Source organism: Neolamprologus multifasciatus, chromosome 6, assembly GCF_963576455.1.
Source record: "Neolamprologus multifasciatus chromosome 6, fNeoMul1.2, whole genome shotgun sequence".
In the NCBI taxonomy this organism is placed as follows: Eukaryota; Metazoa; Chordata; class Actinopteri; order Cichliformes; family Cichlidae; genus Neolamprologus; species Neolamprologus multifasciatus.
Window position 1 is genome coordinate 29,807,311 of NC_140444.1, and position 26,536 is coordinate 29,833,846.

The 26,536-nt window shown below is 41.1% G+C and overlaps 2 protein-coding genes across 5 annotated transcripts in view; one reads left to right on the forward strand and one right to left on the reverse strand.

Annotated features, from left to right (window-relative positions):
- On the forward strand, positions 1–17,265 carry sh2d3a (SH2 domain containing 3A). Of its 3 annotated transcripts, XM_085163600.1 has the most exons (20): positions 1–208; positions 421–512; positions 634–751; positions 1,968–1,997; positions 2,087–2,148; positions 2,267–2,415; positions 7,210–7,249; positions 7,397–7,513; positions 8,139–8,282; positions 8,715–9,004; positions 9,121–9,206; positions 9,898–10,017; positions 10,095–10,252; positions 10,376–10,576; positions 11,924–12,085; positions 12,257–12,372; positions 12,700–12,871; positions 12,964–13,075; positions 15,613–15,813; positions 16,305–17,265. In XM_085163600.1, exons 2-20 carry the CDS (start codon positions 423–425, stop codon positions 16,478–16,480), a joined length of 2,544 nt encoding a protein of 847 aa, XP_085019726.1. In that variant the 5' UTR covers positions 1–208; positions 421–422; the 3' UTR covers positions 16,481–17,265. The 3 variants fall into 3 exon arrangements, with proteins under 3 accessions (XP_085019726.1, XP_085019724.1, XP_085019725.1); XM_085163598.1 differs by lacking the exon at positions 1–208 and having other exon boundaries at positions 238–512; XM_085163599.1 differs by lacking the exon at positions 1–208 and having other exon boundaries at positions 259–512; positions 15,628–15,813.
- trip10b (thyroid hormone receptor interactor 10b) overlaps positions 12,161–26,536 on the reverse strand; it is a 25,885-nt gene continuing 11,509 nt past the window's right edge. The window contains exons 10-15 of one of the 2 annotated variants that reach the window (XM_085163619.1): positions 26,437–26,460; positions 20,874–20,983; positions 19,944–20,076; positions 19,781–19,848; positions 19,157–19,278; positions 12,161–19,068 (exon numbers count right to left, since the gene is read on the reverse strand). In XM_085163619.1, coding sequence (XP_085019745.1) covers positions 18,923–19,068; positions 19,157–19,278; positions 19,781–19,848; positions 19,944–20,076; positions 20,874–20,983; positions 26,437–26,460 — 603 coding nt within the window. In that variant the 3' untranslated portion in view covers positions 12,161–18,922. The remainder of the gene's footprint in view (positions 19,069–19,156; positions 19,279–19,780; positions 19,849–19,943; positions 20,077–20,873; positions 20,984–26,436; positions 26,461–26,536) is intronic. The other variant, XM_085163620.1, reaches the window with a different exon arrangement.

The following is a 26,536-nucleotide window of genomic DNA, read 5'->3' on the forward strand; positions in this document are numbered from 1 at the left end:
TTGACCCCGCAGGTTTGAGGGGGAGCGGGCTTCCACTATTACCACAAACAGAAAGTGAGAGGCAGACTTAATGATATAAGAAACTTTGACAAGGACTACTCAAAGAAGGGAGGAAAAGCAAGGAAAGAAAAAAGCAGAATGAAAGAGAGATATTAAAAAGAGAAGAGACAGAAGACTCCCAGAGTGAGACGGGGGACCCAGTAAACAGGTAGGCGTTGCATACTGTAGCTGCTGCAAGGCAAACTGGACTGTCTGCTTGTGTTTCTGGATGGCTGCTTTCTGGAAGTAAGCTGATAATCAGGCTGATCCTTCATTTGTGTTTCTTCTAAAACTCTTATGCACAGAAACATGTGCAAGCATGTGCGTGTTTGCATATGTGCTGGTATGTAATCCGTATCTTCCCCCCAACTTGCTGTTCAGACATGAATAATCGCTCCATCGCCTGGTGGCTGAGACAGATTGGCCTGCCCCAGTACACCAAGATACTTGAGAATGAATATTATGGTCTGGAGGTATGAACAGTAAATCTTCAAAATGCATATCTCTTCTTTTTTTTTTCTTGTACCCTAATCATTGCCTTTTTTTAAATGATGTTCCCGGCCTGGCTTTGTTTGTTTGTTTACTTGTTTACAGGGTTTGCTGAATGTGACGGACGGAGAGTTGAAGGATGCAGGGATAGAAGATGCAACACACAGAGAAACCATCCTCAACCAGCTTTCAAAACAGAGAGAGCGAATGGACCCACACTACGGTGACATGCATTCGCTAGATGCAGTTGCACGTACACACAAGTGCTGGGAAGTTTGGAAATTAAGTATAAATATGCTGATTAAATATTGAAACGTACTGGACGACAGCATATAAAGTGGAGCATTATCACATCAAAGATTACAGATTTTGTCAGGCTTTCTTTTGGTAAATCATGTATTTCAGTAGTTTATCCCACTCCACTTATATCCTGAAAGATTTTGGTTCATACTGACATGACAAAAGTAAATGTGGTCATGGATGTGCAGCCAATAAACATGCAGCACATCCATGACCACATTTCCCATTTCATCACATCCTACAACATGCTCTATTGGATGCATCCATGCTTGCATCCATGTCTTTTTATGCCAAATTCTGACCATGCCATCCAAGCAGAAATCAAGACTCATCAGACCAGGCAATGTTTTTTCTAATCTCCTACTATCCAATATTGGTGAATTCAAGCACACTGTAGGCCTCAGTTTCCTGTTCCTAGCTAAATGGAGTGGCACCCTGTGTGGTCTTGTGCTCTGAAGGGATTCAAGGTTTGACATGTTGTGTCAGAGATTGCTCTTCTGAGTACCTCGCCTCTAACGTCTGGTTATTTGAGTTACTGCTGCCTTCCTATCAGCTCAAAGCGGTTTGGCCATTCGCTCGTGACCTCTGACATCAACAAGCTGTTTTCACCCAGAGAACTGACACTTGAAAATTCTTGAGATAATTGTGTGGAAAAATCCCAGGAAATCAGCAGTTTCTGAAATAATCAGACCAGCCTGTCAAGGAGGCAGCGATCACGCCGTGCTATATATGCATTAACATGTGTACCTAACAAAGTGGCCAGTGAGTGTATGTCTCTGTTACGAAAGAACACAGACAGAAAGATAAAATCTTATCTTTGGTTGAATCATCCTTAACTTTCAGAGAGCAGAATCTGTTAGAATAATTAACGCAGTGCGTGACGAGTCGGTTTATGAAGTCAAATGTTATCTTTTTAGGGGTTTTTCTGGCTCTTGCTGCTTAGTATAAATGAAAGTAGGTGAAGATCCCTGAACGAATGGTGAACTCACAACTTATTTAATATCTGGCACAGTGTATGCTTGGAAATAAACCAATATGCTGAACAGTTCTGTGAATGAAAACACGAAAACAAACAGACTTTAATCACCAATTCATTTAAATTAACGTTGACTATTTTTTTTTTTTTTTTTAAATTCCAGCTTCAATTCTAACGGACAGTCAAGACAGTGGTACGGATCTTGTCTTCTTCAACTCTTCTTTAATTCTGTTTTCCAGCATGTCAACCTGTGCCATTAAAAATGTCCTTCTGTCCTCTGAGGTGGGCAAGTCATAAAGCGCAGAGTGAGCCGAAAATATTCGCTGGGATCGTCCATGGATCTGGTGAGCTCGCAAAGTTTGCACTGCAAGCTATGAACATCACAAAAGAGCTGAAGTCCTAACGCAATGCAGACAGCTGCTCCAGAGGCAACACTAACTGGGGATTTGCCTTTGCGTGCAGGAGAGGCCGAAGGATCTGTTTCGTCAGAGTGTTCTGCCCCGCCTCCAGCGCGCTGACAAGAAACATCGCCTGTCAGCCTCCTGCTCGCAGCTCCGCCCCCTGGATGAGGACAACATAAGTAACAACGCCTGTCAGGACAGCAAACATAAGTAAGGTGACCCCCCCACCCCCCACCCCCCGCCTGGCTAATGATTACATTTGACCTCATAAAGTCTAAGTCAGAGTTTGTAAGGCGGAGCAAACAATCAGTTATCCATAAATGGGCCTGAAAAGACATTACGAATGAAAAGCCTTTATGAATATTAAATGACAGGAAGCTACGCTGCACTGAGTCCCACCTCCCACTGACGAAGGTCAAGAACTCAGTGACAAAGTGAAAGTACGCGTCTGCAAGTGTTCAATCCTTACAGTCCAAACAATTACACAGAAGAAGATTTAGCTCCAGACTATCTCCAGCAACAAAATCCAGTTCATTCAAATTACAAAAAGCATGTATTTTCACTCTGTTCCTGTTAAGTGGCAACCTTGACCAAGTCATGTCCTTCCTAAACCCATTGTTCCAGTTTGTTTGAATCATCCAGAGACCTTATGTAGAAGATCTCCATTAAAGAATTAGTTAACTGTTATTTTCTCTCAAAACAGGAAGCGATGGAGTTTTTCAGGAGATCTGAGATGCACAAACAATAGTTTAGCATCCTTTGTCTGAGGGCAGCTGTAGACGTGGATATTTGAACATTTGAGCATGTAAAACCAAACCCACCTGCACGGCTAAATACAGCTTCAAGTGTGTGTGAAAAGGTTTTATAATGTGTGAAGTGACCGTTTACATATTAGCATATCACCTCCTTTCCATAGGTCTGCTCATCACCTCACCTGTAGTTAAAATCAATTTTACTGATCCAAAGGCTATTTATATCCAATATATAACATCCAGTCATGCACTTACTTTTTAAATTTTGAGATGTCTGTGTGTAAGATTTCTGTTGCTCCTCCTCAGTGGATGTGACAGGTCAGGAGCAATTTATCTTTCTATTATGGGAAGGTCAGCATTGTTGACAAAGTGGGACATGTCAACAATGCTGAGAGGTAGACAGGTACATAACATAGACAAGGTATGCTACTCTATCTATCCACAGACTAGCATACCTTGTTTTGAGCAATATCTGACAGTTTTAACCATTTTCATCCAAGAATGAAAACATATACTACGTTTACATTATTTTTTTCCCCATCATATTCAACAAAAAAGCTTTTTGCTGACTTGTAGCGTTCCCTGATGGTACTAGACAGGATAAGCTTCTTCTGACTAGAAAAGTGCATGACCTGCAAAAACAAGTCAAAATGTGGGACAATGCATCATGATGTTCCTAGGACTAGGGAGAAACATGTTGTCCACTCCCACATAAAGAGGCAAATCTAGTTACTCCACATAACACTGATTACTAAATACTGCTTAGATTATTCATATAAAATATAAACTTAGTAATCATGCCGGATTGTAAAAGGTACCAGCTACTCAGCAGTATATAAAGTAAATAAAACAAACGGCAGCTGCAACATTGTGAACTGCTCTGTTCTTTATACTAACTATGTTTGTGGCCATATTTGGATGCTATTGCTTTTCTATGCAGGGACTTTTACTTGTGCAAATATTATAGACTGTAGTGCAGTAATGTGTATGTTTTGGTAAATCGTCTTAATACTTCTTTCACCCCAATTACAAATTATTGCTTACCTCATTTTTCATGCAATACTATTAGCAAATTTCCATTTGTTTCTTCTTCTTCTAATAATAATAATAATAATAATAATAATAACAATAATATCTATTTTCTACTTAAATTTTTTTTTTTTAATTTCTATTTATGGTAACCCCCCAGCCCACAACTGCTTCTTTTGTTTTTAAATCCTATGCTCGCCCTTGACCGTGTTTTGCCCAATACTGACCTTCACTTTGTGTGATAAAATAAAATGTTGGCCAAGTTGACATCTAAACCAGCTTCACATGTAGGATATACCCCCATACAGCTCCCCACCTTCCTGTCGTCCCAGGTGCTACAGTGTCAGCTCACCTTGCGTCGGTATCCGAGGAATGCCAGACAGATAGCGGCGTTTCAGCACCGGGGCCAGGGGCGGGGAGGAGGAGAGCTGAGGGCAACTTGTGGGAACTCGTACTGAGCACGACTCAGGCAGGAGGGTGAAGAGAGGAGGGGGGAGCTGGGAGGGACCGCAGCAGAGACGGACACAACGTTAAACTTCCCAGCTGTTGTTTGTTGGTGTGAACTCGGATCGCAAACAGTAAAACATGTCGGCGGAGAGTGAGCTGTGAGTCGGGCTGACAGGTAGGACGGACCGCTGACCGCCGTCAGTGCCGTTTTTTTTAAAACAACGAACAACTTTAACTAACGCGAGATGTTGGAGGTTAAGACGGGTGTTTTCTCAAAGTTAATTTACCTTTTAATGCGGATTGTGCAAGGCTTTCTGGACATTTTCTGAATATGCAGTAGTCAGAACTCAGCACACGAAGTCGTAAAGCTAGAACCAAAAAGTCGAGAGTGGTTACTTTTGGGTTGTTGTTACCTGTACCTCTGCCAGCGAGCTAACGACCTGTTGCACAATTTTAAGGCTCTGGCAAGTTTAGACTCTGTCGAAGAATGTGCAGGTTGAAAACAAGAGCTGTTAGAGGATATAATGGCAGCTGTCTCCTCTGGTGTGCCAAATTTCCAGAGATATTTAATAAAATTGTATCAAACATAGAAATATGTGGTGTCAGGTTACATTTCTCAATAGCTGGCTGTCCAGCGCGTTGTACAGGTGTTTCTGCCCAGACCAACGCCCCTCCGACCGGATGTTGAACTAAGCCTCACAGAAAATCTTACAACTGGGATTTCTTCGGATGTCCTTCAATTTTAGTTTTTTACCCTCCAGTTTTATTTATATAGCGCCAAATCGCAATAGCAGTCATCTCAAAGCACTTTATATTGTGAGGTAAGGACCTTGCAATAACAAAGAGAAAACCCCAGCAAGTAAACGACCCCCTATGAGCAAGCACTTGGCGAAAGTGGAAAGGAAAAACTCCCTTATAACAGGAAGAAACCTCCTTCACTCTGTTCAAAATGTCCATTATTATTATTATTGTTGCTGTTGTTGTTTTTATTATCAACATAACATACCTCTACATATGTTATGTTGAGGGACACCCCTCAACATAACTCATATATTACACTAAACCTGCAACCTGTACGAAGGCTGTGATGGTGTTACGGTTCTGATGCTTCCCTGACCTGAATCCCTTTGAAAGCCTCTGGGATGTCATGTATCGGTGACTCCACTGAATAGACCCACACACCGAGGTTGTTGTGGGTTTGCACAGACCATACACATTACGACAATAGTTTGTCAGACTGTGGTTTCAGTTTTTATCTCAGATTTTTGGTTTGATTGTGGTTCCACCTTCAAGGGGTTAATGATTAATCGTCTCAACTGACCACTGTGACATCATTTTGTTCTCTTTGAATTCAGTTTGAGTATTTCCTTCATCAAGCGCTGATGTGTGATTTAGAATAGAGAACAGAATGCTTTTATTGTCACCATCCAGATGTGCAATGAGATACAGAGCGTCTCCTCCTAAGTGTTTCCTTTTTTCCTTTTCCTTTTTTTAAAAGTGTACTTATCCACTGCCACAGGGTTGAGACATAGACTGAAACTACCTCTTAGCACAATTAAAGGCTATTTCTCTGGCCTGTGTTTTGGATTGAGCTCCATACCCAGTTAATTAATTGTTTTTAGATCTTTGCAGCTTCTCAGTTTGGGGGATTTGCTGTTTTGCTTTGTGTTATGTGGAAGTTGGATTTTTGGCTTTAGGAAAGTGTGATTATTATTAGTATTATTAGTATTATTAGTATTATTAGTATTAGTATTATTAGTATTATTAATATTATCATTATTGTTATTATTATTATTATTATTATTGTTATTGTTATTATTATTTTGCCATTTTGTAAAATTTATAGATCAAATGACAGGTGGATTAGTTAATAATAAGAAAACTCCTGAGTGGAATATTTAAAAGGCATACAGGATGAAGATTTCTGATGTTACAACATTGTTCAGGGAGCAAGTTTTCAAGGGCTGCTGTCAGTCTGGTGGACGCCTGGTCTTGAATTCAGTGAGCTGCTGTCAGGCTTCATTGCTAGTGAAAGCAGGTAGGATGAGCGGCACTGAGGACTCTGAAGTCATGGAGGTCATATGATTTTTTTGTTTTTCCTGGAAGGTTGGTGGACTTTTTTTTTTAACAACCATTGAATAACTCTCATGTTAAAGACTTAGTTGTCATTTAAAAATATGCATATTCTAGATTTTTAGATTATATGTCTGAAAAGAACATTTTTGGTGATTTGGGGATATAAAATTATGACTTGTTTGCAAAGGTTTTTGCACAGGTATAGATCTGAAAATAAAGACCCAGTTTGATGAGCTTAATTTAACAGTAAACTGAACAAACAATTAAAAGACACAAAACAGGACTCATCAGAACAATTACACTCGTATGATTTGAGGATCCTAAATTTGTTTTTGTAATCCCTAAACAGATAATTTGTTCCAGTGACACAGAGAGAAGCAGGTCCACATGGACCTTTTATGGAATAGTTAATATAATCTGTGGGAGGTATCTTTTTCCAGCCCTGTTATAAGTTGTCTGACCTCTTCATCTGCAAGCCTTGTGTATACAGAGGCAGGAAGGTGGAAGCTTGGGGAGGAAGGAAGGAAGAAAATGAAGGCAGGCTATTAAAAGTTGTTCAGCTTTTCTGGTGTTAATCGCACACCCAGACCTTGGACCTTCCATCCTCGTGCTGCTTTTGTTCAGAGGAAAAACATGGCACCATCATCTGTGGCTCTCTGGGGCTCAGACAAGTAACTCCGAATCACTTCTTGTTTTTCAGCAAGAGGAGAAGTGTCGCTGCATACTTCAGCCAGCTGAAGGTAAGAGCTTAAGCAAATGGCCTTTCTGGCTGTTTTCTTTTTCAGTCTATAAATTTCCCTTTAAATCCTCGCTCATGCAGAATATGAGCACATGAAATCAGCAGTGTATCTCTGGCCTCCGCGGGGGCTGCTGTTTTTGTGCTGTAGGTGTTTGGAGGTCGAAAAGAGATGGACTCACTGAAGAAGGAGCTGGAAGAAGAGCTGAAGCTTAGCACTGACGACCCAAGGAGCCACGCGTGGTACCACGGACCGCTGAACCGAGAGGTGCACATCAGATCTACACGTTTAAGCAACAGATTTACTTCCCCTCTGGAAATATGGCTATTTGCTGTGCTGTGAAAAGTTAGACTTTCATGTTTGTACAAAATAAATATCAAGTTACACCTAGTAGATCATTATTGTGTTTCAGCCTAGCATGAAGACTGTAAACAGACGGTGCAGAAACATACACAAAAAAACAACTTCCTGGAGTTGTGACTTCATCTTGAGGTTGTCAGGTATTCAGTGAAACCTCAAGGAAGTTGTTTCTTGTTCTCACAGTTTTTGGATTTTGCAGATCAAACAAGCAAACAGGATATAATGAGTGTAGCTGCTACCGTTATTACATTTGGATAACGGTAGCATTGAAGTTTTCTTCAGTATACAGACTTATTGCCAGTTTTCATTCAAGTGCCACTTCCTGTTTAAAAACAGGTGAATAAGTAAATGAAGGCTAAGTTTAACAGCATAGTTCACCATAAATATCCTTTACAGTAATCATACATCATTCTTGGACATCTAAAACACTTATCTTTAGCTGACTGGCAACTTATTGTATCTGTCACACAGACATGAGAGTGTGTGTGGTAATTGTCTGGCTGTCAAAGCTAACCTGCTGACTCTGCTCCAGGCTGCCGAGTCTCTGCTGGAGAGGGATGGGGACTTTCTTGTCCGAGAATCGAGCTCCTCCGCTGGCGACTATGTTTTGACCTGCTTTTGGAAGAACAGCCCCATGCACTTTAAAGTCATACGAGTGGTCCTCCGACCAAAAAAGGTGTGTCTGTGCTACGTGTGCTGGTGCTAACCTGACAACAATCCATGTCTCAAACAACACACACACAGCACATACCATATGTCTGGCCGTTGTCCCCTTATAGCAATATTTAGTAGTGATTGTGTAGAAAATATCAAAGCTGTAGATCAATAGAAAAAAACAAATATAAATAAAAATAATTCATAAAAATATTAATGCTGCTAAAGAAGTTTGAGAGCTTGTGTGATGTTTGTATATACGTATAAATTTTAATTATTATTATTATTTTTTAATCAATACCAACTTAAAAGTAACAGTAATGATTCTGGGTCACCACAGCTGCAAGCTACACTAGCCATTTTTTGTTGTTGTTAACAATACGTCTTTACTGCCTTTGCTTGACACGTTGTGTGTATGTTTGTGTGTGTGACTGCGCCTCCATCTGTGTGACAGGGCTACTCTCGGGAGCTGTTCCAGTTTGAGGAGGATCGCTTTGACAGCGTTCCCGCTCTCATTCGTTTCCACGTGGGCGGGCGTCGGCCCATCTCCCAGGGTTCGGGCGCTGTCATCTTTCACCCAATCACACGGACCCTTCCTCTGCGTGTCATCACCGAGCGACAGGCCACGTCCAAAAGCAGCTGTAATAAAGTTGCAGGTGGAGAAAAACAGACCGAGCACAGCAAAAGACGCAGCCTCAGCTCCACACATGCCGACACACTGGAAGTTGCCAATCCGCTGCTGAGGTGCGAGAACGTAATTGGTGTGGTGCACATTCATACACAGAACGCTGAGATTTAAAGCAGTTTAATCAAACAGGTGCGAATGATCATGTTACTAAGCATTGTTTGATGTGTGGCAGAAGTGGAAGTCATCCTGCTAACTTGGAGAACGTGGGACGGAGGCCTTCACTTCAGACTGCACAGTCTGACAGCAACCTACGAACTGGTACAGTATTGCAAACATGCAGCGTATTTACAGAACAGCAACATTAATGTCAGCTGCTCGATGTACCACTCGTGCTGCCAAACCAGTTCTGACCCCCTCAGAAAAAAGGAATATGTTTAAATTCTTTTTTGGAATTTAAACATTTGATATGTTTTTTTTCTGTGTTGGATTGTGATAAGGGTTTCAAAGATCAGTATACACATACAGTGGTGGGGAAATGATTATTTAATCCCCTGCTGAAGCTGTAAGTGTGCTCGCTTCCAAAGAAATGAACAGTCTCTCATATTTATGGTAGTTTTATGGAGAGAGAGGGATTTTATCCACAAATCCAGAAAGAACACATTATATAAAAGTTATGAATTGATTTGATGAATTTACGTTAAGCGAAATAAGTATTTGATCCCCGACATGACTTAGTACTTGGTGGCAAGCACAACGGTAAGAGGTTCCTCGTAGTTGGTCACCTTACATGTGGACACACCTCAGGAGGGATCTTGACCCCCTCCTCTGTATAGAAACACTCTAAATCCTTTAGGTCAACTCGAAGCTTCAGCCCCTCCATCACTCCATGGCCTTAATGTGCTTCTTCTTTAGCCACTTCTTTGTTGCCTTGGATACGTTTTGGGTCACTGTCATGCTTGAAGACTCATCCACGCTCCATCTTCAGTGCTCTATCACCTTCTTCATGCAGGTGTTCCACAGAACCCTCAGTTTGAGGACACTAGCCCTGCCCAAATCTCCCCAGTGTTTCGGACAGGCAGCGAGCCCCTCCTGAGCCCACAGCCACGACACGCACGACCTTCCCATCCAGGTAACGTGGAGAGCCGCGCACATGCAGAACTTCTTTATGTAACAAACAAAGCTCACGTTTCCCTCTCTCTGATGCAGGTGGTGGTGCAACTTTAAGAGGTTCAGATGGGCAGCTACACCCCAGAGCTCCTCCTAAGCCTCTCAGGGTTTCTACTGTTTTCTCCAATACTGTACCTCCCCCGCCCAGAGACCAGGATGAAGACCCTTCTTCTTTCTACAATGAGCTGGTCATCCGGGTAAAAGAAAAAAAATTCACAGCTGATGCCATCTTTCTGTTGTAACTGTTTATGTTTGCAGAAATGAGGAAGCTAAAACTAAATCCTCCGTGGAGACTTATGCCCTCCTCTTGTTCTGTTTAGGTGCCAGAGAGCCGGCGGAAAGGTCATGTGGATCAGCTGCGCGCGGAAGAAAAGTGGCAGAGTCGTGCCCGCCTCACAGAGACTTCCTTTGGTTTTTTGGAGGCTGAGAAAAGAAAAGCCTCCTCACAGCTGCTGTTTGACAAACAGTTCCAGAAAAAGGCAGAGAAAGAAGTGGAGGACTGGCACTTTGAACGACCACATGTTTGTATACATAATAATTACCTTCCAGTTTGTAGTTTTCACATTTCCCATTGGTTCTGAGGCTTCTGGAACTATTAAGTTCTCATCTGTACATAAATCTATTTTATGCTCCCCTGGGAGGCTGTTGATTTCCAATTATTTGATTATGATTTATGAAAAGCGTACTCTTTAAATTGTTGGAGTTGTGTAGTCCAACACAGTGCTTTCAAATCTGCTTTACCTTAGATATAGTTGCATACGTCTACAGGCACAGCAGCTCCAACTTCCACATCAGTGTTTGGTCAGCTACACAGAGCTGACAGTGTCAGAAACTGTATCTGTACCAGTCTTGCCAGTTAAAAGTAGATATTTGCAAGCTGTAAAAGCTTGAGATATGAGATGTATTCATGCAGAGCGTGATTTTGCAAAATTTTACGTAAAAATTTTTTTTCAATATTTTGTATTGAAAAAATAGAAAGTGTGCTGTGCTTGATAATTTTTTTTTTTATCAAGGTCAGCTTGAACTGTTATTGGTATCTGCCATCACACATAATCTGAACAAACAAATGGAACCGATTAAAATACACCCCCCTCTTTGGGGGGGGGGGGGGGGGGGGAATAAATCGGACTGTTGGTCTGAGGAGTCATACTTTTTATAGACAGGTTATTTCAAATGAAAGAGATAGTTGTTGTTTAAACTCAACAGTTAAAAACACTTCTCATTTACTTTGATTACACAGCCCGAGTCTGCTGGTACACAACCACATCAGATAGAAAGTAAAGTGATTCTATGATCTGTGTGTCTGCAACCAATACATAAGGCAGTAATAGGGAACTCCAGGCCTCGAGGGCCGGTGTCCTGCAGGTTTTAGATCTCACGCTGGGTCAACACGCCTGAATCAAATGATTCGTTCATTACCAGGCCTCTGGAGAACTTCAAGACATGTTAAGGAGGTAATTTAGCAATTTGAATCAGCTGTGTTAGATCAAGGACACATCTAAAACCTGCAGGACACTGGCCCTTGAGGCCTGGAGATCCCCATCCCTGACGTAAGAGGAAGTTTTCCATTGTTCCTGAGATCATGTCAACATTGACCTTGACTGTTATTAAAGGTGACACTTTTTTTTGCACTATTGCATGCATATTTCCTGTTGTTTCTCTACTGCAGTTTTAATTACTGACTTACTACCTTTTTGCCACCAGGTGTCAGAATAATATTGTATTTGCCAGTTTGTAAAGCCCGACTCTGCCGTCTTAACTTTATATTCACAATAAATTCAATCCATGCACATTAGTGTGCAGTTATATAGAACTGCGCACTAATGTGTATCATGTGTGTATATGATATTCTTCTGCCTTCCTTACAGATGGAGTCACAGTCGTGTTTTCAGTTGGATCAGTTTAAGTCGCTGCTCCTACCTGAGAATAACCGACCTCTGGAGAACAGCGTCCTGGTGACGCTGAAAGAGCTCTTTACCCGATCAGACCCTAAAACCATGGCTTTGCACATGCTCAGCGTTGACTGCCAGGTGTCCCTGGTTTTTACTCTTTTCTCATTTAAAACTTTAGCTGTGTTGAATTTATCAGTAGTTTCTAATCTTGAGTAGTTTGATAAACACTTTATGTACACATGAGCTGTTGAAATTGCTTCCATGAGCTGGATCTGGAATCTGACTGGCCATTTATCGCTCATTGTGCAGGTTGCACGCATCATCGGGGTGACCGATGAGCAGAAGAGGCTAATGGGAGTTGGCTCAGGGCTGGAGCTTGTCACTCTGCCACATGGACACCAGTTAAGACAGGATTTATTAGAGAGGTACACGCAGCCTGCACACTATTTTAAAAATCAATCCAATGTTACACTTTGTCAGTCATCCTTGGTGGTGTTGGTTTATCTCGTGGCTGTACACAGAAACTGTAAAAGGATCAGTTTTTATTTGTTTGTTTCTTTGTTTGGGGTTTTTTGCAAAATTTTTTCTAATTCTCTGGGTACCGCAAAATTCGTTTCACCTCAGCTGTATTTGCTTGGACTCTGGTTGGGTGAAAGCCAGTGTTCAGAAATGAAAAATGTCCCTTACCAGTTACTGCATTCAATCTTCTGTCCACTCAGACGCCTCTAATCCACTCAATGTGAATTTTTTAGGCATCATCTAATAGCACTGGGAGTCGCAGTGGATATCCTGGGCTGCACAGGGAGGGTGGAGCAGAGAGCATCTGTTTTACACAAAGTAATCTTATTGGCCCAGGCCCTGAAAGACCACACCCACAACTTGTACTCTTTCTCAGCTGTGATGAAGGCTCTGGAGATGCCTCAGGTGGAGTATTTATGACAGAGGACTGTGATTGCTGGATGTAAAATTATTCAAAGTAAAATGCGGTTCAAGTTTTCTTGCATACAAATGTGCAGATAACGCGACTGGAGGCGACATGGAAAGAGCTGAGGAGGGAGTACACAGAGAGCGCAGTTTTATTTGAGAAGAATCTCAAACCGTTTATGAAGTCGCTGAATGAGGGAGATGGTGAGTGGCTGTGTTTACATTGTATATGCAAGTTACTTTTGTTCAGCGCGGTTAGAAATATTGGTTTCTTGTGGTTTGATCAGGCGTTACAAAGATACAGTACTGTGCAAAAGTCTCGAGCACCCTTCATTTCTTTAGATTTAGCTTGTAAAATGGGGAAATAGGTGCAGCAATTTATTGAAACCTGTGCAAACATGCATGGAAAGTATGTAAGGCAAAAACAGAATTTGTACATTTCTAATGAGCGTATTCTTCAACCTGGCCTGGACTCTCTTAGGCAGGTTTTCTTGTAATTTCTAAGTAGTCTTCAGGAACAGTTCTCCAGGCTTCTTGAAGAACAATCAAAGCTCTTCTTTGGAAGCTTTTGGTCCCTCTTTTCTTCTCTCTGTCATGATTTTGCTGCAGTATCCCTTCTCCTTATACTAGCAGTTGGCAGTGATTTTCAGTCTACCTCTAGTGTAATTTGGCACACCTCAGCCCTTCCTCCTCGTTTCCCTTGGGTAAGAATGGCTTCTTGACAGCTAACTTATTTCTGATGAGGCTTCAGCAAACAGTAAATGGATCAATTCATCACTCGGGTCCTGTCTCAGGCCTCTGCTGTATTTTTTTTTTTGTTTCTTAAGGACATGAATATCAGACTGTTTATCTGCTCTCTCTTTTTATGCCTCCCACTTCTTCTTTTGTCCTCCACTTGCATAGTTTTCTTTCTTTCTTTCTTTTTTAAGGAGAGACTGCAGAAAATGCTGAGATATGGCAAGTTTACAGCTAACAGCTCTTTGGGAAAAAACTTGCTGGTGCAAAAATACTACTCTGTGCCTGTCAAACTGTGTTATCTTTGGCATTTTTCATAGATTCGGCTAAAGAAGTGGGAACAATTATTTACTTTTCCCCCACAAGCTGTACAAAGTGCCCAAGGATACAATTTTAAAGTGCATCTTTGCTAAGTTGTCTGTTACACGCAGATACAACACTGATTCATCACTTGAGTTAGGTGCCTTTTTATGCTCGAATGATTTAAATGTTAAACCTCATAACAAATAAACAAAACAAAAAAAAACCCCATTCATCTGAAAGTGGTCAGGTATAAGGCCTGGACCGAAAATGAGTGAAAAAGCTACCAACGCCCAAAACTTTAAAAGAGCATCAGAAAAACCCGGAGAACGATTAATGATGTCTGGCTCCTTAGAGGCAAAATATAAAGAAATGAGTGGTGGCTCGAGACTTTTGCACTGCACTGTAAATTCACAACACAAGGATTTCTGTGTAATATTCAAATTCATTTAAGGTCCAGTTATGCTTGTTATGCTCCTCATATATAACTCTAAGGAGGTTCTGCTTGGTGAGGTCCAGCTAATTAGAAGAAAGTCTCTCAGAGAGAGAAAGAGACCGGAGCCGAGGGCTTTTCTCTGCCTGAACCAGCATGGGATTTTTCCCCATTTAAAGCTTCTCTGATTTAGTCCAAGAATTAAAAAAAAGTTTTTTTTTTAAATTATTCAAATAAAGTATAATATGTCCTCTTGAATGTATAGGTTTATTAATAACAAGACTTTCTCATTATTGTTGCTAAGCATGTATAGGTTAGAAAAAGAAATGAAATAACTTCATGCAGCTGGATAATGAAGACCTGTCTAGAAGCCCTGCAGCATCATTCATTCTCTTCTCTGGACAGTCTTAAGTTTGAAAGCCTACCAAGAAAATGAACTTTATGTAACTCTGCTCAGTACTGTGCACATTTGGTTAAACTTTAATATAATTGGAAATAATTTATCTGGATTTCAGGAGCGGGACCGCACCTCCATACACTTCCTGTTCTGTCTATACATGACCCTGTGTGAAAACTGTGCATTCTCATTTTCAGGCCCCACTCACTCTCCCTCCCTTTCTCAATTCAGTCACCCCTCATTACTACATGAGGATCTGCCCGGCCTTCCCTAAACCGCAGCCTCAATTCATGGTCAAGCCGTCTGCCATCATCTACTGGACAAGCTGTCAAACCTAAATGACAATGTGGTCCCAACTAGTCAAATTACATATAGAGCACAATCAATATAAGACTAAGACCAATACTAATATTTGGTGATTTGATGCATTTTGGCAAACACACAAAACATTAACTTTCACTAAAATGTGACATATGTAATCATTTATCAGTCCTTTCTTAGATAACGTGACAATGCAGTTTTTTTCTTGTATTGTCACAACAATTTGTGAATTAGTCATTTACACTCTGCACAGTTCTCCTTGCATCAGCTGGCTGTTTGTGGTGTCCCAAAAACATCAAGTTGCAGAATGCCATCTCACAGACAAACTATGCAACATCAACATGCATAGCATGGGCAATCGCTTTCCTTTTTTTTCCCTTTACTAAATTTTCAGTTGCCAGCCAAAACAAATATTGGCAAATATCTAATATTGGCTGATACATCAGTCAGGCTTTAATTATATATGTTAAGCTCTTATAAATATTCCCTGAAATGTGTGAGCAAACACTGATGTGTAAAATCTTTGCATGACCCCTGTGAGGTTAATGGGTGCAGTGCTTTTGTTTGCAGGCTCTGTGGTCCAGGGCCCCATAGCCTTGCCACATCTGGTTCCACTGCTGATGCTAATGGAGGGTGAGGACCCAGTAGAGGACAGTGAAAGAGGCTGTCAGCTACTCTATGATGTCCTCCAATCTGCTCGCGGCGCTGCGTTGCATGCCCATGATTATCAGGAGCACGCACACGCTCTGCTCTCAGGTATGCACGTTCATCCACACAATACAGTACAACATTATCATTAGTGTTATTAAGGAAACAAAACTTTCAGTGCACGTGAGTCCAAATGACGGGGGAAATGATATTCAGTAAAACGTTTAAGGCGAATACAGCTTGTGTAAAGATGCCTTGAGGCAGCTGTGTTACTGAGCTGAAATTCAAGTCGAAAAAATGTTGAAGCCAAAACTGGCAACCTGGTGATATGGTGAGCAGAATATTCACTGTGCATCAACTTCCGTCAGCTTTATTAAGTAAGGCGAGAGAGTGTTTTGTGAAATATGGAAATGAAGTGGATTGCTCCCACAGGCTACAGATAATTGGTTCATCTGAGTAGCTTTTGCACCGAGCCCATTGTAATATAAAATAAACACTGGCTGAGACAAGAAGTGGAAAATTAAAAAGTATTATGCTCAAAAACTGTGTACATTGTGAAACTTGTATCTGATTAAGTGTCCAACGCACTGTTCCAACAGGAGGCTGGGAGCCAATCCCCGAACTGCTCGAGGCTTTCCACACAGAGTTCGCCCTGCGGCTGTTCTGGGGTCAGCTGGGCGCAAGAGCAGAGAGGAAGGAGCGATACGAGAAGTTTGATAAGGTTCTTTGTGTCCTCTCAAAAAAACTGGAATCTAACGACAACCCGAACCTTTAACCTGAGCCTCAGCCCTCCGTTTCTCTGAGCAGAGAGCGAAATCGGCACTTTCTTCACTTGAGGAAAACGAGAAAAGGTTTTAGCCGAGCCTCTGTGTGCTGTGGAGGTAAAGGAAGAGACACTGGAAGATAAAACAGAAAGATGAAAAAAGTGTTTTTTTTTCCTGTACTTGCTGAGAAAAGACTGTATGTCGAGCTCATCAAACAACAGCTTAACAACTTTCTTTTTCTTTAATTTTTTTTTAAACAGGAATATGTGCGCAGACCTTTATTGTGAAATAGGCCTGCGCCAGATTCAAAATTGCTTTTCCAAAAACTGGAATGTGTTTACAAAATGTACATTTCTGATCCTTTTTTTAAAATCATTGTTTAAAGAAGCCTCACTGGATACTCTATTTTTCACTTCGGTGTTTCAATAGCATAAATAAAAGTTTTCCTTTGTCATTTTGTTTCTTATGAGTAACACTGCAATAAAACGAGACAAAATGATTTTCCTTTTTTATGATACAAGTAAATACAAACATTTTCTTTTAAAAAATGACAATGATTCCTTTTGAATGTTGAGAAAACATTTACTTGTGCGGGTCAGAGTGCTGGAGAAGACGTGAGTAAACCTTATGTGGCTCATCTTTAAACGTTTCAGATTTGATTTTAGAAATATTTGATAGCTGTTGGGAGGGAGTCCAGTGAGGAGGTGAATCATAAAACTCATTTCCTTTCCACTGATGCTGTGATTCTTCAGAATATTGGCTGAACGGGCCATCGGCATTTCAAGTTTAAAGAAAAGGAAAGAGTTTTGTTTTTTTGTGTTTTAAAGGACCTCATTTCAGACAATCTGACCAGGCAAACATTCAGGAAACATGCAGTTTAAACCATTTGAGAATATGAGAAACAGAAAGCAAACAGCTGACCATGAGAGCTGTAACCCTTCCAGCGTGAGTCCGACCACCGCCTGTAGACCACATTTGTATTAACAGATATGATAAAGCCAGTGAAGCTGCACCCTCAAACATAAGCAATTCACAGGGACCAAAAATTAATAAACTCTGCATTTTTTTTCACAACTTTGATCTTTCATCGCCAGCACTTTTCCTTTTGCTTCGGACAAACCTTTAATTCACAAAAACCACCGCAAAGCAAGTTCCCTTCCAACCCTCTGTCACAGAGAAACTACAATGTCTGGTGTGAAGACAAAGGATAGGTTCACATTGTTTAAAAAGTCTGTCTTCACAGTACTCAGAGCCTGCATAAGCCCCCTTTCAGCCACCTTCCTTTATTCTGACAGCTTCGTGGCCACTTTTCTGTAAACGTCACTATGCTGGAATGTGTAACATCCCTTTTTACGCGACATGAGCCTGAACGCATGCCACGGGTTAACCGAGGAGCGTGCGCCGAATTAGACCGTGCACAGGCTCTTTGTGAGTTGCTTGACTCACCAGAAAATGCCCCAGACAGCAACAACCATTGTGCTATCGTTATCTCGCCAAGTCAGTTATTAATTTCCAATAAGATTAAGACAGACCTCTGCAGTTTCCCCATTTCTAATCTAGAAGAGAAATCTCGCTCGCTTTCAGGGCCTGCGTGTGACGGGCAAGCTACAAGTCTCTGAGAGGCACCGTGCAGACAGAGACGCTGTGCTCTGCATGACAATTGCGGCGAGATCTAAATGTTCAAAAGTATAGTTACACTTCCATAACGTGACTGTCTCCATCATTGTCGCGGCATGTCTGAATCAGGTCAGGAGGAGTCAGCAACAAAGTGAAAGTGTTTGAATAACCGGTTGGTGAAGCCATGGAGAAAAATGACTAATCTTCACATGGAGGGCCCGAGTTCTGTTCCAAACAGACCATAAACACACGTAAACCTATCCTTTCCTCTCACCGTCTACTGGGAGGGTCATTGTGCACTCCCAACTGAGTAGTAGTATTAAACATCACATTTCTAAATAATAATAATAACAATAATAATAATAAAAAACCCTCACATTATCCTCTCACATGAAGGAATTGGTAAATAGTTGGTGTTAAAACAAGAAAAGGTTCAGCAGGTTAATTCAAATCATTAGTGGGAAAGTCAAGTGGATGGATACAAACATTGCCATAAACATATCAAAGTATGTTACAGGAGTGGTCACTTCACACGTGACAACATGTTCAGGCATACATTCAAAAGTTTTGGGGTTTTTTGTTTTAAAAGAGCTGAGATCTAAAAAAGTCAACGTTTCGTCCGTCTGCGTTTAGAGGCAACGTCTGCCACGACGAGCAGAGATGGAGTGTATGATATTGCGATCAGCCTCGATAACAAGCTTTATAATCACTCACTTTCATCTCTCCATACACATCGCTAGCTGAGATAAAAGATGTAGAGAGCAGCTCCAATTATCTGGAATGACTTTGTGTTCACCTTTGGCTGTTAACTTCCAGCACAAGCTCTGTGATGGAAGTTAGGATGAGAGTTTGACATAGGATGAAGGTATATAGCCCTCGTCTCCGCTGGCTCTAAGGACTCTCATCCATCCGTCGCCTTTATCCTCTTCCATTATGCTCAATAGCTCTCCCTCTTTAATGGAAACGGTGCCCTCGCTGTTGCCTGCACATAAACACCCAAGTAAGAGATGTATAAAAGGCTAAATGGAGACCTATTTATTAACAAGTTTAATGTCAGTCATAAAATTCACCTTCAAAGTTGTACAGAGCCGTGCACTGGCCAATAGGACTTTCTATTTCATCAAACTCTTCATCGAACTCTGCGTAGATGTTCGCATCAGGATCATGTGTTACCCTGCTGGACATGCTCGTCCTCGGATGGAAAAAAAAAAAAGATATGGAATTTACTCAGTCTGTTTCACTTTAAATGTTCACACGCTAAGGTATCAGTGTCTATCTAAAAGGCAGACATCAAGCTACAGCCAGCGGTCAGTTGACTCAGGACACAAAGCACCCCTGATTCAGACAACTGCCATGTGACTTTTTAAAATGACATCAAGCAATAGCTCCTAAGGAGGTGCCTTGGTTTTTTGAGAGGGGAAAAAAGTCACATAAACATCAGACCACCACAGCCAAGTTTAAAATGTGAATAGGCCCAGCCCAACTTTTTTGTCACAAATCTGATCACCGAAGTAGAAAATTATGATTTTCTATAAGCATAAATATGTGATTTCAGTTTTAAACAAGTTTTGGACAGTTTCTTCTCTTTTTATGACAGGTGGTCTAATACATTTCTTAAGTACTGTGCTATTTACATCAAGCTAAGCTAAGCTAAGCAAACTGAAAGTCTCCTCATACGTTTCCTTTAAACTTACCCATACTCTGTGTTGTTGTTGACAGGAGATGGAGATTCCTCTCCTCCCAGAGCTTCAGAGAGCCACGTCTGTCAAGAACATGAAGATTTGAAATGTTTATGAAAATTGCCCCAAAATACAGTACAGTATTAGCTTGCGTGTGCATATGTCTGTGCGCGATAACCTCGTATTTGGCGAGCTCTCCCCTCAGGCGGCCCATGTCCTGGGTCATTTCCTGGATCCGAGGTTCCAGACTGGACGGGTCTCCCATCTGTGGATTCTGCTCGTACACACCCTTCATCTTCTCCAGGGCTTCACTGAAAAAAGTGATGAAACAAGAAGAGAGAGGTGTTAATGTTTGGGGAATGTGATGTTTAAGGAAGTCTTTTTGAGAAGACTTGTTGAGCTGCTGTTTTAAATCACTGCAAAGCTGTTGAATGGGGTCGGGGTCAGGGCTTGGTGAAGTTATTTTGTTATCTATTAATGCAGCGGTCCCCAACCCCCGGGCCTCGGACCGGTACCGGTCCGTGAGTCGTTTGGTACCGAGCCGCGAGAGTTGAGGCTCAGGTGTGAAATGTATAGTTTTCAGGGTTTTTATCGGTTTTCAGCGTTATTTTGTTATCGTTTACTTGGTTTTCCTTGGTCTTTTCACATGTGTTATGCATAAATTTTCTTTTTTTTGGTACCGGTACTAGTTTTATTTTGTTGTATTTATCCGCGACACCTTAAAGGCCTTAAAGACACCTTAAAATATTGTCGGCCATAAACCGGTCCGTGGTGCAAAAAAGGTTGGGGACCACTGTATTAATGGAGCTGACATGAGCTCTAGGTACTATTATGTTCAAACAGAAAATAACCTTTTTAAGCTTCCACAAAGTTAGAAGTACACTATTATTTAAGATATGAAAATATGACTTTGCATTTCTATCTCTCTTATATATTTGCTGCTGTTTTGGTTTAAACAAGGAGCATGTGTGGGAGATATAGCCTTGGGCAGCCGCGTTTCATTTCAAAGTTAGTTCATGCACAAAGGAGCTCGCACTCAGCTCGGCTGTCTGTCACAGTCAAAAGCATTTCTCAGAGACATCTGTCATACTGTTGCCGACGCTTTCACCTTTGGTCCTGTGCCTTCTGCAGATCTTTGTGGATATCGTCAATCTTCGTCTGCAGCCTCTTCTTCCTCTGCTCCGGAGGAAGGTGAGAGTAATCTTCTGCAGGAGTTTGCTACACAAACACACACGACACCAACAACAACGGAAACGCACACGCAAACAGTTAAATCTCCTGAGCATCACGTATCCAACAATCATATGAATTCTGACCACCGGCTGTCTTCATCTTTCCCACCTCTAGACAGACATCTTCACACACACACAGGTTAATGCAGCAAATGCAGCTTGTTAGTTAAGGAAACAGAAACGAGAGAGAGACATTTATAGTAAAAACCCAGCAAATCTCAGCTCTGTAATAATGCATTTACAGTTTATACTGGATGAACAGTTTACAGACAGAACCAACAAGGCCGACTCTCTCTCCTGTGATGGTATACAAGTACGCATTTAAGTAGCGGAAAAGATTCAATTCATTACACATGGTACATTTTAAAAGACGATATAACGAAGAGGCACAGCAAACAAGTAAAATACGACATAGCCACAAATGCAAACTACAGAATACTGTTTTATATTATACGTTTTTAGGAATATGCCTAATTGGGAAAAATATGACCCTGTATGATTTATGATACTGGGACTTTCTTGCTGGTTTTGGTTCTTAGTTTACAAACCAAAAAGTGTTTTACACGAAGAGCGAGTAGCAGGTGTCGTGTTAAGCTACACTGGAAGGTAAAGTAGTGCCAACACTACTGATTCTACAGTAAGACAATAATAATAATAATAATAATAATATTGGCACACCAGTTTAAAAGAAATATGTTTTAAACTACTAAAAAGTAACCAGTGTTTGCCGCAGTGACTGCTTAATTTAATATCACAATGTCTTAAGTAAGAATAATGAGATTGAGGCACTGCTGAAAATAAACCTCTAATGAAGGAGAGCAGTTAGCAGGTAAGGAGCTCCTTGTGCCGACATGCACAAGCGTTTAACATTAAACAAATGTTAATCTGGACTTTGGACTCTAGTCTAGTCTAATCTATTTTTGGAAACAGCTGGAGCAGCAACAATCGATGTTGGGTCTTTACTGCTTTATGTGCACTCGTTATACATTATAGTTAATAAAAACCACTTTGGCTGTCTTCACTGTTGTTTTTAATATATTTGTGAAGTGAACTTCCAGGTTAAAATGTCACATTTTGTAACTTTTTATTAAGCTTTTTCCTGGATTGGATGGTCAAGCTATAATATACATATACTGTAAATAGTATGTAAAATAAATCTTTAAATTAAATTGATCTGAATTTACTTGAATGTTTCAACTTAAATGTTACATATCTGTATGTCATCACAGAGAGAGAAAATTCAGAGGACGTCCTCAATAGAAAAAAAAACAAAAACAGCAGATTTTCCCATGAGATAACAGCATTTGATCGGGGGAATTAAAGAGTAACTGCAACCACACTGAGAACCCTGCGTGCACTGCCCACTAGGCCTTTTTCCACACCCCACTGTGATTACAGGTGTAATGCGATGTCACTTATTTCCTTTCAGATCTCTTATCTAGCATAACCCACGCTGGTGCCACCAGTACTAATGCTGATAACAGCGACTGTGTTTCAAAACTTTCCATGTCCAGAAACAGTAAATGGACAGTAAACGCAGCGAGCTGCTGCTCTTGGAGAATCGCCTACAAAAGCTAAATCTCATTTAGGGTGAAGCATCTAGAAATGCACCAGCAGGTGTAGAAGACGACTGGTATCTGCAGGTTACACAGCATTTTGGGGTTTATATAAAATTATGACATGAGCTGTTCAAATTTGCATCCGTCAGCGCTGGGTGGAAGCAAATGACACATGAATACATTTACAATATTGGCAATAAAACAGCCATTCCACCATCAGAGGCTGGGGAAGTCTAATAAAACTGAGAAATATTTTATTGAACTGATGTGACGGGAGCCCAGAAACAAGCTTCACTACCAGCCCAACTCCCACAATGCAGCCCTGACCTTTACAGAGCTCTTTATTGTGGCAATCACTTCCTTACTTGTGCTTTCATTTTAAAACAAGTGTGCTTACTAATTATATAATAAGAACATCTTTATAATAGCGTAAATTAAACGACACGTGGCTTTAGGAGCGCAGGGAACTGGTGTTGTTTGAAAATGACCCCACAAAGCGAGGCCTTGACGAAAGCGAAGCTTCCTTTCCCACGGTCAGTGATAAATGAAAGCTGCACTCGCTCTGTCTCGCCCTCTCTGTACCTGGATACCGCCTGGAGCTACCAAAGGATTCAAAAGACACATTTCTATTCTGCTAACAGCACCTTTCTTCTCTTCTTCAAACAGGCTACATGCTCACGCAATTATAAAGCGGTACGGCCGTTCCAAGCATCTGAACAATGACAACATTTGTAATTTTGCCTCTGCACGCCACCACTGTGAATTTTACAATCAAACAATCAAGATGTGATTGAAGTGCAGGCTTTCAGCTTTAATTCAAAGGGGTTTAGCAAAAGTATTCTTTTAGATGTTTAGAAATTATAGTCATATAGTGTTTTTCCATATAGTTCCTTATTTTTGCAGTCAATGATTGCCTGGAGTCTGAAACCCTGTTTCCTCCCTTGAGATGCTCTTTAGTGCAGCCACACTCAGTTGCTGTTTGTTTGTGGGTCTCTGTGCATTCAGTTTTGTCTTCCGTAACTCAAATGCGTTCTCCGTTGCTTTGAGATCACGTATCTGACTTGTGTATTTAGAAATATCCAATTTCTTTGTCTTGAAAAATTCTTGGTTTGCTTTTGCAGTGTGTTGTTGGTTATTAGCTATTTGCTCAGTGAACCTGCTGAATCTGAGCAGAGAGTATGGCTCTGTATACTTCAGAATTCATGCTGCCACTTCTGTCGGCAGGCACAACATCAATAAACACTAGTTACCCAGTTCCGCTGGCAGCCTTGCATGCCCATACCATAACACTGCCTCCAACATGTTTGACAGATAATGTGTATGCTTCAGATCATGAGCGGTTTCTCTCCATTAATCTTGGTTTTATCTGTCTAAAGATTTTTAAGTTAAATCTCGCCTTTCTGTTCTTGAATGTAACTAGTAGTTTGCGCTATGTTGTAAACGCCCCGTATTTTATTCACGAAGGCGTCTCTTGTTCTTGACTTAGATAAGGCTACTCTGAAGCATATCTAACACATTTGAGGACACCTGGGATTCTGAATGTTCGTGACTTGGTTAGATATTGGGAAGTTATTCTTACCCATTAAAAAAATTATTTAATCATCCATTTCAGTGGCCTTCTGTGGTCTTTCAGGCCTTTATGTGCTGATAGGTTTGTCAGTGATTTCTTTCTGGTCTCTCTGATAGGCTGAAAAAACAAAATAAACCTAATGATGTTCCATCACATCTCTTTTGGTTTTGAACTGAGAGCTCCAGTAAACAACTTAACACAAGTTCAATGTTTGTGATCAACTCAATTTTTTTCTAAATCATAAGATAAAGAGGAAACTGCCCTCCTGTGGCCGCTTGTGACTCAACAATTGCTTTTGAGCTTTGGGAAAAAAGAAATGTGTGTAATTTGACACTTAATGACATACTTTTGTTAAAGTAGGGGATTAATTAAGTCTGCATTTCAATCACATCTTGATTTTTTTTTTTTAATTTAAATCCTCAGCTGCGATGTATCAAGCAAAATGACAACAATTTCGTCACTGCGCAAATACTTATGGACCTAACTGTAGTTTATATACACATATGATTGGAGGAAATAGTTCCCATTTGTGGAAGGAGCTCTAGTTTACATCTATACTGCTCAAAATATTAAAGGAACACTTTTTAAATGAGAGAAAAGCATCAAGTCATTTAAACCTCTTGGATAATGACGTGCTCAGTTAAGTAGCAGAGGGGGTTTAATCAGTTTCAGCTGTTCTGTTTTTAAAGAAGTTAACAACAGGTGCACTAGAGGGGCAACGATAAGATACTACAAAAACAGGAACTGTTTCACAGGTGGAGGACACTGATATTTTTCCCTCATCTTTTCTGACTGCTTTTTTAACTAGTTTTGCATTTGGCTAAGGTCAGTGTCACTACTGGTACCACGAGGTGATACGAGGTTGCTCAGGTAGTCTCAGGATAGCTCATCGATATGTGCCATTGCGTGAAGGTTTGCTGTGTCTCCAAGCACTGTCTCACAAGCATGAAGGAGATTTCGGCAGACAGGCAGTTACTCTAGGAGAGCTGGACAGGGCTGTAGAAGGTCCTTAACCCATCAGCAGGACCAGTGTCTGCTCCTTTTTGCAAGGAGGGACAGGAGGAGGAGGCCATGAAAGTGTTATGCTGCCCATAACATTGTTCAGGATGACCGGTTTGGTGGTCTGGACAGGCATATCCATGGAGGGACACAAAGATCCATACAGGCTAAGCAACAACACCTTGACTGCTATTAGATATCCTTGGATCACCTGGCAGACCCTACATCGGTGCAGTGGGTGCTGGGGTCCTCCTGGTGCGAGACCATGTGTGAGAGTATGCAGGCAGTTCCTAGAAGTTGAAAGACTTCATACCATTAACTGACTTCCACGCTCACCTGACCTAAATCCAACAGAACACCTCTGGGACATTATGTTTCAGTCCATCCAGTGGTGCTGGGTTACATCTCAGACTGTCCAGGAGCTCAGCGATGCCTTGGACCAGATCATGGAGGAGATCCCCCAGGTAATAACCCATCATTAGGATGTTGTCAGGCATACAAACGAACTACTGAGTGCCATTCTGAGTTCTTGCAATTAAATTTTGGCAAAATGGACTCCCCTGCCACCTCATTTTTTCAGCCCACTGTAGGTTGATAATTTTTTTATTTCCATCACATAATGTGGCAACCTTTCAGTCCTAACACATTACCTAGTCCATTACAGTATAGATATCCAGTGCCACTTTTCCCCCCATTGAGATCTGATGTATTTTCAAAGCGTTCCTTAATTATTTGAGCAGTGTAATGTGTTGCAGCATCCCCCTGCAAGCAGTGACTGGAAGAGTTGGAGGAAGTACAACATCAACCAGCTATCCGGTGACATTTATTTCCTGAATGACATGACTTGGAGCAGATGCCTCCCCGTGTCAGGAATCTAAAGTCAAGCAGGAAGTAAACTCCTTGCTTTGTAGGGGTCAAAGGTACTGAAAGCCAACTGAACTGTAGCTAAGTCGAAGAAAGTGGAGTCAGTCACAAACAGAAGCTGTCAAACGGAAACAAATATGCCCCTCAGCTGTGATGAGCGATCAAAATAGTAAAAACTAAACTTCAATTCAACTGCAATTGATTATATCCTCTTAACAGTTCTCTGTCTCTTTTATTATTGTGGTGGTCTATAGGGGACATTTTCTACTGAATGGCTACTGGGATAACTTGACAGCAAGGGCATCTGTGCTTTCTACCCACAAAGGTCAGTGCAGCATTAATTAGTGTGGAGTTACTCCTTATATATATCACTTCCCCTTGAAAAGAATCCAGCACCAGATCAAGTTCTACCCGGTATACCCTCTATGTAGTGATCATAATTGTTACCATTTGCTTTTGAGCTTGCATTATCTAGACAGAAAGAAACAAAGACTATGAGGCAGGTACACAACAAACACATGGCATGAAATGCACAGATACAATATCA

Excerpts from the sequence above, each read along its gene's own strand:
- sh2d3a (XM_085163598.1), top strand. The coding sequence starts at position 375 with ATGTGCTGGTATGTAATCCGTATCTTCCCCCCAACTTGCTGTTCAGAC. Across the intron at positions 7,514-8,138 it reads ACGGACCGCTGAACCGAGAG|GCTGCCGAGTCTCTGCTGGA; the intron begins GTGCACATCAGA and ends ACTCTGCTCCAG. Across the intron at positions 15,814-16,304 it reads CGCACACGCTCTGCTCTCAG|GAGGCTGGGAGCCAATCCCC; the intron begins GTATGCACGTTC and ends CTGTTCCAACAG.